Source organism: Prionailurus viverrinus, chromosome B4 (genome assembly GCF_022837055.1).
Source record: "Prionailurus viverrinus isolate Anna chromosome B4, UM_Priviv_1.0, whole genome shotgun sequence".
Lineage (NCBI taxonomy): Eukaryota > Metazoa > Chordata > Mammalia > Carnivora > Felidae > Prionailurus > Prionailurus viverrinus.
The window spans coordinates 76,413,385-76,426,171 of record NC_062567.1 but is presented as its reverse complement, the minus strand read 5'-3'; the positions used below and the strand labels follow the sequence as shown (position 1 = coordinate 76,426,171).

Below are 12,787 nucleotides of genomic sequence, written 5' to 3'. Positions count from 1 at the left end.
GATAGAGTGCAAAGTTACTGCAATTCCATGCTTTTTCCCTCAATAGCGGATCAACCATTTCCTTTCGGAGAATGGAATATGCATGTGGATTCCATATGAAGGTAGAAGAGATTCCAAATTCACTCAACCGGGCATAAAAAGCAAGGTAGGTCTACACATACTGCTTTAGAAAGGTGTCTAAGACACACTGAGATGAAGAAGGCAGAGTTTGGGAGTCCAGGCTGCAGAATAGTACGGTCCCACATACATAAAATAAAAGGAAACACATTCGTATATGTCCAGTTTAAGGGACTGTTTTACAAGTGGTTGCCTCTGGAGTGGGGTAGGAAGTATTTCATTTGATTTCCTTCTTTCCTTTTGGATTCTGCGCAGGTTGCTTGTATACCTTTTTCAGTTTGAAAAGACAAATTCTCATCGACCATTCCCTCCTCATTCGGAGAAGGTGGGTCCTCAGAAGAGCCGCCCCCCCGCCATATGAACCCCTGCGGTCAGCAGTGACTTCTGCCTGGTCAGAGATAGGACTACTGGGTCAGGGCGTTGGCACGTGTTCTGAAGACAAGCAAGGAAGACACAAAAGTGACCTCTGAATTTTTTATTGGCCTCTCGTTCCCCAAAGGGTAGCCTGCTTCTGCTGCTTCAACGCCTCAGAACTTTGGTGTCGTTGGTCTCAGACACCACTTTGCCGTCCATGATCCTGCGGGTGGTGGTCTTCTGGATGGTTTGAAAGGAGTTGCTGGTATCCAGGGCGTCGCTAAGACTGTCACAGAAGACCAAGCCCCAGTTACAAACAGCTCGCAGAGTAGAAGGGAGTCAAGGAAGAGGAGGAAAAATGCCTCCTGATCCCTGCCTCTATCTCCACACTCTGTTTGGCCGCTTCCTCCAGAAAAGGGAAACCCAAAGCCAAACTCCACGTGTGCTCTAAGTACGGCTGGGGCAATACTCAGTCTATTCTCTTCTCCAGGGAGGGAGCCTCTGAAGCTCTTACTTACTCCCTTGGAGACGCAGGAGCCCGCACAGAGCACCGGCCCAGCGCTCAGTGGACACCGATGCTCAGGGATGAGGGGGGCGGGGTGGGTTACAAAAGCTCAGACTCTGGGGATAAGTGTATCCTGACCCCAGCTTGTGAGGGTGGGAGGAGAGCCCCATTTACCTGAAGTCCTCCCCGTCTTCCAGCAGGCGACGGTAGGTGGCGATCTCAGCCTCCAGCTTGACCTTGACATTGAGCAAGGCCTCGTACTCCTGGGCCTGCCGCTGCCCCTCTGTCCGGGTCTGGGACAGCTCTGACTCCAGGTGCAGCAGGACCCCGTTGAGCTGCTCCATCTGCAAGGTGTAGCGGGCCTCCACCTCCCTCAAGCTGTTCTCGAAGCTGGCCTTCTGCAGGGGCGCAGAGAGGAGGGGCGGGTGAGCCCCGAGATGGGGTGGAGGGAGTGTCTCCGCAAATTTTTCAGCAGAACAGTCCAAATCCCACGACCGTTCATCCCTTCACTCTCGGAAATGTCTTCGAGAACTTAGGGTGTGCCAGATACTAGGGTCGTGGGTAGGAGCAGTGGGAAAATGCAAAGAGAAACCACCCTTTCTAAGCATAAGGGACTTAAAATGGAAGGGAGTAGGATTTGGGCTGAGATAGGACTGGGTCTGAGGTGGACAGAGGGTGGGACCAAGAGTAGTTGGGGCAGGTGACGTGAGGACTCTCACCAGGTTTCTCATCGAGTCCAGGTTGATCTCCAAGGACTGGACCGTGCGTCTCAGCTCCTTGAGGGTTTTCTCAGCTTCTGCTATCTCAGCAGTCTGGGAGGTGATCACTGTGGTGCTCTCCTCAATCTGCAGGGACAAGAGAGTCCTCAGGTCCCTCCTTCTCCGTCTGCTTCCCTTCCACACCCTCAGGCCTCTGCGCCTAGCCTGGCACCCATCCCTTCCCTTCGTGCACCTGCTGGGACCAGTATTTGTCCAGCTCCTCTCGGTTCTTCTTAGCCAGCTCTTCATACTGGGCCCGGATGTCCGCCATGATCTTGCTGAGGTCCTGAGATTTGGGGGCATCCAACTCCACGGTCAACCCCGAGTTGGCAATTTGGTTTTGTAGACCCTTTACTTCCTGAAGGAGAGAGGACCAGAGTGAGGAAAGAGGGGACTCGGGGCCAGAACTCCAGGAAGGCTCCACCTCTGCAACTGTCTCTTGCAGGAGGCCTGCGGGGTCAGTTGGAGACAGGAACAGAGAAGACTCTCGGTTTTGTGCTCTGGGCGATGCCAGGTCTGGGCTTTCTACTCCAGATGGATAAAATGGCACCACTCACTATCACCCACAGGTGGTTTCTCCCTTCTCACTTTGCTCTGTCCCTGCATCCACCCTCCTTCCACAAACCTGCTCCTCGAAAGTTCTTCCAGGAAGCCCTGCCGGCTCCACTTGCTCTCACTCCCCCCTCAGCCCTCACCCTTAGTGCTAGCTGCTTCTACCTTTTGTCCTCACCTCGCTCTCTCACCCATGTCCTCTTGACCCCCTCACGCTGTCATTCAGGTGACCCTGAGTGTGGCAGCTGTGTGATTCAGAAGAGCCCAGGCTGGGAGTTCTAGGCTTCCCTGTAAGCTACTTACAGGTGACACGGCCCATCTATTCCCCCACCCAGACTTGTTTGGTCCCCTGCTTGCCTCCTCATGGTTCTTCTTCATGAAGAGCAACTCTTCCTTGAGAGCCTCGATCTCTGTCTCCAGCTGCAGCCGAGTGACATTGGTGTCATCAATGACCTTGCGGAGCCCATGGATGTCACTCTCCACAGACTGGCGCATGGCCAGCTCCGTCTCATACCTGTGGGAGTGGAGGCGATCAGAGGGGCCTCCTTTCTGTTCCAGAACCTTCTCAGGCCATGCCACCTAATAGCGCCCCTATGGTCATTGCAAACTATGGAGTTTGCAGTGACCTGATTTTGACTCAGCAACCTGAGTCAAGATCAGGTGCTAATCCTCTGGGCACTGTTCTTGGCACCTGGGGGACAGTATTCTTTAACTGTGTTACATGAATGAATAAACTGATGGAGCTTAACTCTCTCTTATCCACCCAGCTCCGACCACAGCTGAAGATCCCACTGTGAGCCCCTACCTGACCCAGCCTGTAACAGACCGTTCTTGGCCCCACCCTCAGCTCCCTAGCACCCTGAGGCTTACTTGACCCTGAAGTCATCAGCAGCAAGACGGGCATTGTCAATCTGCAGAACGATGCGGGCATTGTCCACAGAATTTGCAAAGATCTGGGGGATTGTAGAGAGGTTGCTCCATAAATGGGAAATCAATGATGGGCTGAGCATGGGAAGGTGTTATGTGTCTGAGCGACACTTCCTGGTCCCAAGGAATAGCCAGAGGCTCTTCTTGAACACCTATCCCCTTCCACCTGTGTCCCTCACACTGTTCCCTCATTTCATGGAGTCCCAAATCCCAGAGCTCCCACGGGTCTCCCACTGCCCGTTTTTGGGGCCTCTGCTGGCCTTCCCGCCCTAAAGTAACAAGTCCTCTCTCTGGCCCTCTCCTGGCATTTTTTCCCAGGTGCACCTGCTCACCTCTCCCCGGCTCCCCCCATTGGCCCCTCCCACAGGTAGGCCTCCTGTTTACTCCTAGATGACTCAGCCTTAGCCACATCCGCTTAACCCTCCAACTGTCTCCATTTGGCCAGAAGCCAGAGGGTCCTTTTTATGGGGCCTTGCCTCACCTCCTTCCATGTGTCTACTTCCTCTGCAAGGCGTCCCCCCTCTCCCCTTCCCACCACCTCTTGGGAAAGGGCCTAACCATGCCCAGTCGCCACCCTTGGGGTCCCAGGGGACAGGGGGATGTATGGAAATGCAAGGCTTGCCGACACCCTACCTGGGGAGCAGGGGGCGGAGTAGTGGGCGGGGTGGCGAGGGGAAGCGGGAAGGAGTCAAGGCACCTCCACCCCTATTAAAATTCCTATCCTTGGGGGAGGCGGGGGAGAAGCAGGGAGTGGATAACTGGAGGGTCAAACATGGCTGGGGGTCGGGGGAGGCCCCCTTACCTGAGCCCTCAGCTCCTCGATGGTCTTGAAGTAGTGCCCCCAGTCTCTGACCTGAGGTCCCTTCTTCTCCAGGTGTTCCCGGATTTTGATCTCCAATCTCTGATTATCAGCCTCCAGGCTCCTCACCCTCTCCAGGTAGGAGGCCAGGCGGTCATTCAGGTCTTGCATGGTCTCCTTCTCGCCCTGGATGCCCCCGATGCCCGCCAGAGCCCCGGTCATCACGGCGGCCATGCCCCCGGACCCCCAGCCGCTCCGGAAGCTAGAGGAGCGGGATATGGAGATCCGGGAGCCTGAGCCCCCGGCGCCTGCATAGACGCTGGCTGCACTGCTGACCGGCCGGACCCGGTGGTTGGACCCCTGCACCGAGCCCACGGACCGGTAGTTGGAGGAGAAGATGGAGTGGGTGGTGAAGCTCATGCTGTTCTAGGAGTAAGAAGAGAGGCCAGGACTCAGGCTCGGGCCACGAGGGGGGTCAAGTCCGCGACTCAAGTTATATCGCCGAGGGAGGGGGTGGGGACCGGCCCGGGCAGGCCCCGCCCCCGCCACCAAGTCGCCTGGAAGCTTGGGCCACAGGTGGATCGCGGCGGGACTCCACGCCCTCCGTTCCCGCCCCTCACCCCAGCCTCCCTTCCCCCAGCCTCCTCAGCACCTTCCCGCCAACGCCATCCTCGACCCCCCCACCCCCAGAACGGGCGGGGGGCGGGGGGAGGGGAATAACCTGGACCGACCAGGGCCGCAGGTGGAGTCGGCTTTGGCGGTGTAATTTCGGGGCAGGAAATGACGTTATTACACCCCCCCCCCCTTTCCCAGGTAGAGGAGGTCCCCGCCGGTTGCAAATTTGGGGGTTTTTAGGGGACGAGTGAGTGAAGTCGGGTGTGAATCTCTGTAACTACCTTCAGCCTGCAGCCCAAGGTCCCACCTGCAGAGGAGACCGAGGGGGGATCCCTGAGCCCCAGGAATGCTGGGGAAGAAAAGTTTGGGGCTGGAGAAGAGGAGGAGAAGCTCAATCCTGAGCCTCAGATCTGCTGTTGTACACACTCGACCCCCACCTCACTTGGTTCCCAAACACGCCCACTTGCCCGTGTGCACTAGCACACCCTCACACTCACATCACATAGACGTGTCTCGTCAAACACCCGCAAACACATTCACTCACTGCGTGGATTCAGACCCCTGGAAACAAACCGATTCTCTGAATCCCCTCCCTCTTGCACCTCTCCCCTCCACTCACTGCCTTGGAAGCCTGCCCTCAGTGGGACACTTTGTGATTTAAACAAGGGACACTCTTCCCTTCTAAACATCTGTGTATCAGCCTTCCCCGCACCCTTGGGTAAACAGATACTTCCTGAGCGCTTTACAGTTCAATAAATATTTGTTGGGCCCCTATTGTGTGTCAGAGCCTGCTCTAGTCGCTGCCGAGAGGACCGCAGTGTAACAGACACTTGAAATCCCTCCTGAAGATTGTAATGTGTCCACATGGTGCAGAGTCGAAGAGGACGGACGTGCACGCCTAGAAATATTCCAGCTGAGTGAGACTCAGTCATTCTGGCCAGCCCCCTCCCCGTCCTTACTAGGATTTTTCTGCAGGTACCCTCCTTCCCGCCCTCCTCCCTTCAAAAGGCTCTCTGGATCCCAAGCTGGTCCCTGGGGGGCTGCCTCCTCCAGGAAGCTCTCCACAGGACCCGGGTCAAAAGGATGGATCTTTGCTCCGTCTACTCTGCTCCCTGCACCAGGGGGATGGGGCAGATGGCCACTCCCCTGCTGAACGAACTGGGGGAATCCTGAGGTACAGGGCCTTCGAGTCTGTCACCATCAGCAGCTTGTTTGTCCGGCAGGGCCTGGCATTATACACTTGTCTGTGCTCTTTGGTCTGGAGTGGACCTATTGATTTTAATCAAGCTGCCAGCTGAACTGAGATGGGGGCAGACCGGAGAGTAGGCCTGGGAGAGAAAGAGGCATAGCTGGGCCAGTGGACCTGCCAGAGGGGAGACACGGCTTAGATGGGGGACTTGGCCCTGGATTCTCCCAGGCCTGCCGCCTTCTGGTGGGGAAAGCCTCACAGAGCTCGGTGGGAGCCGGCCAGGGGCAGATAAGGGCCTGCCGAAGGCCAAAAGGAGAATGGATGCAAAAAGCAGACAAAGGAGTGCCTCCTCGTTTTTTCTGCATGGCAGGTTTCTGGGAGATGAGAGGCGCCAGCCAGACAAAGGGGTTTCTCCTGTTTTCACCTTCGTGTTCCCCGCTAGGTTCCAGAATTGTCATGTGGCGCAGGATTGCACAATAAGATACGTAGGTTATACATGCGATGTATTGCCTTTGCTGTTTTTGCAAAGCTCTAAGTCAGCCGATTTGGGCTCCTGGCTAGCTGTGTGACCTTGGGGAAGTCAGTTCACTCTGAACTTCAGTTTCTTCACCTGTAAAGGGAGAATAATAAAGTCTGTCCAGTCTATCCCCTTGGGTGGCAGTGGATGTGAATGCCAATTATCACTCATTCATTGAACAAATACTAGTTACTTACTGCAGAGTAAGTCTTTAACACATCCAGGAAGGCAGAGGTGGAGGGAGGAGGGGTGGTCAATTTAAATGTAAAGATGGTTCAATGCTATGAGGTCTAAGTCACTTAAGACCCCTGGGGGACTTTGAATTCCATCGGGGATCAAGCCCAGATCCCCAGATTCTTATCCAAACTCCTTCCCAGGTGCTTCTCTGATCCCTGACCCATTCCAACTGCTCAGGACCCTTTGGGGCCTGGGGAGGCTCAGTCTAGTGCAGGAGGGGAGAGCTGCCAGCTGGGTCTTATCTCCCATAGCTGATGTCAGTGGCCACATTCCTGACCTCTTGCAGCATCGGGCAAATACCAACCTCAGCCTTCTAGCACCGGCCTGCCCTTTTCCACCACTTCCAGCTTGCTCTGTGATTCAGGGCCTTTTCACTCAGTTAGAGAGCTTGGGGGGAGGGCTGGGGGAAAGGGGCAGGAGGGAAGAGTTTCAGTCTCCAGATTCCCAGCACTGTGGGTCTGGGTTAGCATGAGCCGCAAGATGGAAAGGGGAGTAGGTGTCTCTGAGGCCAGTCCTGGGAGATGCAGGAGAAGGAGATGCCCTGGTGAGAGGTTTCTGGAACAAAGACAGAGGGCTTGCAGAGTGCAGAGACCCAGCAGAGGGGGCTCCTGGGGGAGGGGAAAGGGTTTGCTGCCCCTCCATCGGGCCCCACATTCTGGTGTCCTGCTGAGGAGGAGTGGGGAACCTAAGAAGCAGGTGTTTTGTTTTTTTTTTTTCTTTTCCTGAGAAGCAGTTTTTTTTTTTTTTTCTTTTCCCGAGAAGCAGGTTTAACTCCTGAGTAAGCTCAGCGATGACCTTCGATAAGGAGGTCAGCCCTTTCCTCCCCATTCCCACATTCTCTGTCCGAGGGAGGGTGGAGCCGGCAGCCCTGGGGTGGGGGGAGGGGGGGACGACTAGATGGTGGGGGGTAGGGGGCAGGGAGGGTCATGGGGGCCTGCAGTCCTTCAGGCTCGGCTTCATCATTTAGGCTGGAAATTTCCTACTTGGGGCCCCAAGGAGGGAGATGTTTAGGAGACCGACTGAGGTGTAAGGGTGGGGGTCTGTAGCCCAGACAGGGAGGGAATGGTGCCCATCATCTTCTGGAAGGATTGAGGAGGACCTCAGAAAGGACTTCCCATAGGTGCGAGTGCATGTTGGAGGAAAGGAGAGGCCTCTGTGGTGGGGGAGGTTGGAGGCAGTAAAGTGGGTGACAGCCTGACCTGGGAGGCTCCCTTCAGCTCTCCTCACTGCCTTGAGGGCCCAGGGCTGCTGAGCTCAGGGCAGAGCCTCAGGGAAAGAAGTGTGGGGGTAGAGTGGGACTCCCTCACCCCTCGCCCTGCATCTGGCATGTAAGGGGGGCTCTGTAGAAGATTTTTATTTAAACAATTAATGAAAGGGCAGGGGTGGGGCTGGGAGAGTCTGGGTAGGCTGAGGAAGCAGGGAGGAGGATGGGGGGTTGCAGCTGGGGTGGATGCAGGACTGGATCTGACACTCTCTCGAGACTTTGAGACTTTTCCGGAGGTGTCCCTAGTCCCATTTGGCGGCCCTGGCGCTGCCTGTCTGGTGTGGCGTCAGGGATCGTTTCTGAAGGCTCAGGCCAGGCCCGTTTTCCCAAGGCTGGGAGGGTCAAAGGATGCCCTGACACTTTCAGATCATTGCTTTGGCTGGGTTTGTACCCGAGGGGTTATTCCCCATGGAAAAGGAAGGAAAGAGCAGCACGGAGGGGCATGTGGGCCCAGGAACCTCCAGTGCGGAAGCTCAGGAAAGAGTCCTCGCAAGCTGGCTCTTCTCTGAGTCCCCTTAGACCCTGGGCCCTCCTGCAGCCTTTTCTGGCAAAGTCAGTGACCTTATGACCCTTTCTCTTCTGACCCAGCCGCTCCTGGTCTCTCTTCAGGTACAGCCCCACTGCACAAACTGCAAAAAGGCAGCCTCTTCCTTGTCTCCTTGACCTGTGCACTGACCGACCTGCACAGCCAGGTGTGGTGGCTCTGTCTGGAGCCACCCGCCTGGGAGGATTTGGGGAAAACTCTGGCACAGATGAGATGGCCTATGGAAAAAGATCGGACCAAAGTGGACAGAGGCCTAAGGCAAGAAGATGGGGAAGAGACAGAGGGAAGGAGAAGAGAGAGGGGAGGGGGCCCAGGCTCCTGCCAGTTCCCAAGAAAAGACCATGAGAGAGGGGTCAGGAAAGCCAAGGAGAAGGAGTATCAAGGAGAAGCGGTCCACGCGGCAGATACAAAGAGTGATCACAGAGGCTGAGGACAAGAAGGGCACGCCCAGAAAGTGGTGGAGACCGAAGGCAGGTGGCGAAAGGCTGAGGAGTGAGTGGTTAGTGACACGGTGGAGGCGGAGCGTTAGACTTCTCTCTCAAGGACTTTGTTGGGGAGGGAAAGGAGAAAATGGGGGGACACGCTATGGTAGGTAGTGAGGTTGCTGGAAGCCTTCCCTGGGATGGTGCAGTTCAGCAAGGCTGCTCAATGGTTACACAAGCAGTAACAATAAAGTGTGGCTGGTGCCGTGTGAGGGCAAGGCCAGGAACGATGGAAGCACGGAGGAGCAGCGGCTAACCTAGCCTGAGATCCTGTGGGAAGTGACATTTAGGCTGGAAGCTGAAAGGGAATAGTGCTTATGGGTGGCAGAGCTGGGACTTGCCATGCGTCGCCTCTACATACTCTTGCCTCTCTACCAGTGGGTAGTGGGGACACAGGCAGAGGAGACTGCACCCTATGCAGTGGGATTCAAGGCCTCCCCACCAGGTGTGAATAGCTGGGGGTCCCAGCGGAAGTGACACAGCATAGCTCTGTGATGATCTCTCTCCTGGGGGATCGCTCACTGAGAGATGAGAGGGAAAGAAGGGTGGGTACTCAGGGGCAGAGGGTCTAGGGAGACTTTGGGCTGGATTGAGTGGGGAAGCAAAGGCATCCAGGAGACCTCCATGGAGGAGGAGGAGTCCAGGGACTGGGAGTTGACAAGACCGATGGCAGCAGCTATGTAGGAAACAAGGGAGCGTGAGACATGGAATGTCAGAGAGGTGTTCTCAGAGTTTGGGTCAGAGCAGATGATGGCATTGGAGGGTGGCTGAAAATCAGGAATCTCAAGGAAGAGAGAGGATGGAGAGAGAGCATAGGTTTTGGAATCAGACAGATCTGAGTTTGTGCCCTAGCTTTGCTGTTTGCCTCTGAGTGACCTTGATCACCCCATGGGATCACAGGATCACGATCTTGGGATAATGTGGGGTTAGTAAGCTTCTCTGAGCTTCGGTTTCCTCATCTGTTGCTGCAGGAATCAAATGTGCCTGGTAGGGTCTGGAGCACAGCCGGTGTTTTTCAAGAGTGCTCCCGTGGGGGCACCAGGGGGGCTCAGTCGGTTAAGCCTCTGACTCTTGATTTCATCTGAGGTCACAATCTCGAAGTTCGTGAGTTTGAGCCCCACGTCAGGCTCTGTGCTTACAGTGCAGAACCTGCTTGGGATTCTCTTTCTCCCTTCTCTCTCTGTCCCTACCGTGCACATTCTCTCTCTCTCTCTCAAAATAAATACATAAACTTAAAAAAAATTAAGAAAAGAAAAAAGAGTGCTCCCTTGCCTCCTTCTCCTGGAAGAACCATCACCATGGACCTTCAAGCCTCCAGTTTGGTTCACTTCCACAGTGAGCTGATTATTATTCAGTTCCTCTAGTAATAATCAGGGAGATCATTATTAGAGGGGAGAGATCATCATTAGAGGGAGCAGATCATTGAAGAAACAAAATACAGTGTGATGGGTGCTATGAAAAGTTCCAAAGTACTATCAGAGGAGAGAGTACCTCATCTATCAACTCTATTATTTTTTAAGAGAGAGAGAGAGAGAGAATGAGTGGGAGAAAGGCAGAGGGAGAGGGAGAGTGAGAGAATCTTTTTTTTTTTTTTAATTTTTTTTCAACGTTTATTTATTTTTGGGACAGAGAGAGACAGAGCATGAACGGGCGAGGGGCAGAGAGAGAGGGAGACACAGAATCGGAAACAGGCTCCAGGCTCTGAGCCATCAGCCCAGAGCCCGACGCGGGGCTCGAACTCATGGACCGCGAGATCGTGACCTGGCTGAAGTCGGATGCTTAACCGACTGCGCCACCCAGGCGCCCCGAGAGAATCTTAAACAGGCTCCAGGCTCATCACAAAGCCCAACACAGGGCTCGATCCCATGACCCTGGGATCATGACCTGAGCTGAAATCAAGAGTCAGACACACAACTGACTGAACCACCGGGGTACCCCAATACATCAACTATTTGTAAGGCACCTACTATCTGCCAGACATGTTCTAGGCTTTGAGGACACAGTAAAGAAAAGATAGATAAGCTTTCTGCTCTCATGAGTGTATATTCTTGGTGTTAAAGGATTGGGGTCATGGAGAACCTCATAGAGAAGGGAGTGCTTGGACAGGGCTTCAGAAAATGAATAAAAACTTGCTAGGAAGAAGCTCCTGGGTGGCTCAGTCGATTAAGCGTCCAACTCTTGACTGCAGCTCAGGTCATGATCATATATAGTCATGGGAGTGAGCCCCCATTGGGCTCAGTGCAGAGCCTGATTGGAATTCTCTCTCTGCACCCCCCCCCGCCCTTGTTCTCTCTCTCAAAAAAAAAAAAAAGCTTTCTCTCTCTCTCTCTCAAAAAAAAAAAAAAAAAAAAAGCTTTCTAGAGAGACCAGGGGATCAAGGAGAAGGCTTTCCAGATCGAATGGGCACTGTGACCTGTTACGGCATCTAACACAGTACCCTCTTCTGAGTTCCAAGTCTGTGTCTCCTGCTGGTCGGTGGATATTACTCCCTTTTGGAGCTTTCAAAGTAATCTTAAACATATCAGACCTGGGGTGCCTGGCTGGCTCAGTCCGTAGAGCATATGACTCTTGATCTTGGGGTTGCGAGTTCAAGCCCCACAGTGGGCATGGAGATTGCTTAAAAACAAAACAAAGCAAAAAACACCACAAACTTATCAGGTCTAAGACTGAACCTATAATCTTTCTGCGTCTGTCTTTTTTTCCTGCTTTTTAACAATTCAGATTTTTTTTAGGTATAATTTGCATAGGGTAACCTTCACTTTTTTTAGGTATAGAATTCCTCAGTTTCTTTTTTTAATGTTTTATTTATTTTTGAGAGAGAGACAGAGTACAAGTGGGGGAGGAGCAGAGAGAGAGGGGGAGACACAGAATCTGAAGGAGGCTCCAGGCTCTGAGCTGTCAGCACAGAGCCCAATGCGGGGCTTGAACCCACAAACTGTGAGATCATGACCTGAGCTGAAGTCAGACGTTCAACCAACTGAACCACCCCAGGCGCCCCTTAGAATTCCTTAGGTTTTGACAAATGGATACAGTTGTAAAACTGCCACCATAAATCAAGGCATAAAACATTTTAATCACTTCAAAATGTCCCACTGTGTTCATTTATAGTTTATGTCCCTGACCCAACCCGCAGCTCTGGCAACCACTGATCTGTTCTCTGTCCCTATAATTTTTCCTTTCTCAGAATGCCCTATAAATTGAATCATACAGCATGTAGCCTTTTGTCTCTGGCTTCCTTCACTTGAAACAATGCTTTCGTGACTCATCCATGTTATTGCACCTATCACTGGTTTGTTCCTTTTTACTGCTATATAGTATTCCACCATATGGAGGTCTTATCATTTGGTTATCCATTCACCATTCACCTGGATATTTAACCTGTTTCCAGTTTTTAAAGTGAATTATGAATAAAGCTGTTATAAACATTGATGTAGAGGTCTTTGTGTGGATGTGTTTTCATTTCTCTTGGGTAAAATACCCAGGAATAGAATGGCAGGTTGTATGATAAGTGTGTGTTTAACTTTGTAAGGAAGTGCCAAATTGTTTTCTAAAATAGCTCTATCATTTTGCATTCCTTCCAGTAATGCATGAGAGTTTCAGTTGCTTTGGATCCTTTATAATTTCGTATCTTCTGTCCTTTTTTTTTTTTTTTTTTTTTTTAATAATGATAGCTTTTCTCCTAGGTGCATAGTGGTATTTCATTGTGGCTTTTTAATATTTTTTATTTTTTTTTAATGTTTATTTTATTTTTGAGACAGAGAGAGACAGAGTATGAATGGGGGAGGGTCAGAGAGAAAGGGAGACACAGAATCTGAAACAGGCTCCAGGCTCTGAGTTGTCAGCACAGAGCCGGACGCGGGGCTCAAACTCACGGACCGCGAGATCATGACCTGAGCTGAAGTTGGACGTTTAACCTACTGAGCCACC

At 52.9% G+C, this 12,787-nt stretch overlaps 1 protein-coding gene across 1 annotated transcript; it reads right to left on the bottom strand.

Annotated features, from left to right (window-relative positions):
* Positions 1 to 577: 577 nt before the first annotated feature.
* On the bottom strand, positions 578 to 4,503 carry KRT18 (keratin 18). The gene is made up of 7 exons (XM_047868489.1): positions 4,016 to 4,503; positions 3,157 to 3,239; positions 2,644 to 2,800; positions 1,928 to 2,092; positions 1,696 to 1,821; positions 1,151 to 1,374; positions 578 to 757 (listed from the first exon to the last, which is right to left on the bottom strand). The coding sequence occupies exons 1-7, from the start codon at positions 4,430 to 4,432 to the stop codon at positions 637 to 639; spliced, it is 1,293 nt and encodes a 430-aa protein (XP_047724445.1). The 5' UTR covers positions 4,433 to 4,503; the 3' UTR covers positions 578 to 636.
* Between the last annotated feature and the right edge of the window lie 8,284 nt (positions 4,504 to 12,787).

What these genes read in the sequence shown, in the direction of transcription:
- KRT18 (XM_047868489.1), bottom strand. Translation starts at nt 4,432, where the DNA reads ATGAGCTTCACCACCCACTCCATCTTCTCCTCCAACTACCGGTCCGTG. An exon ending in GCTGATGACTTCAGGGTCAA is followed by an intron (nt 2,801 to 3,156) that starts GTAAGCCTCAGG and finishes CCACTCCCACAG; the next exon opens with GTATGAGACGGAGCTGGCCA. An exon ending in TGGACTCGATGAGAAACCTG is followed by an intron (nt 1,375 to 1,695) that starts GTGAGAGTCCTC and finishes GCGCCCCTGCAG; the next exon opens with AAGGCCAGCTTCGAGAACAG.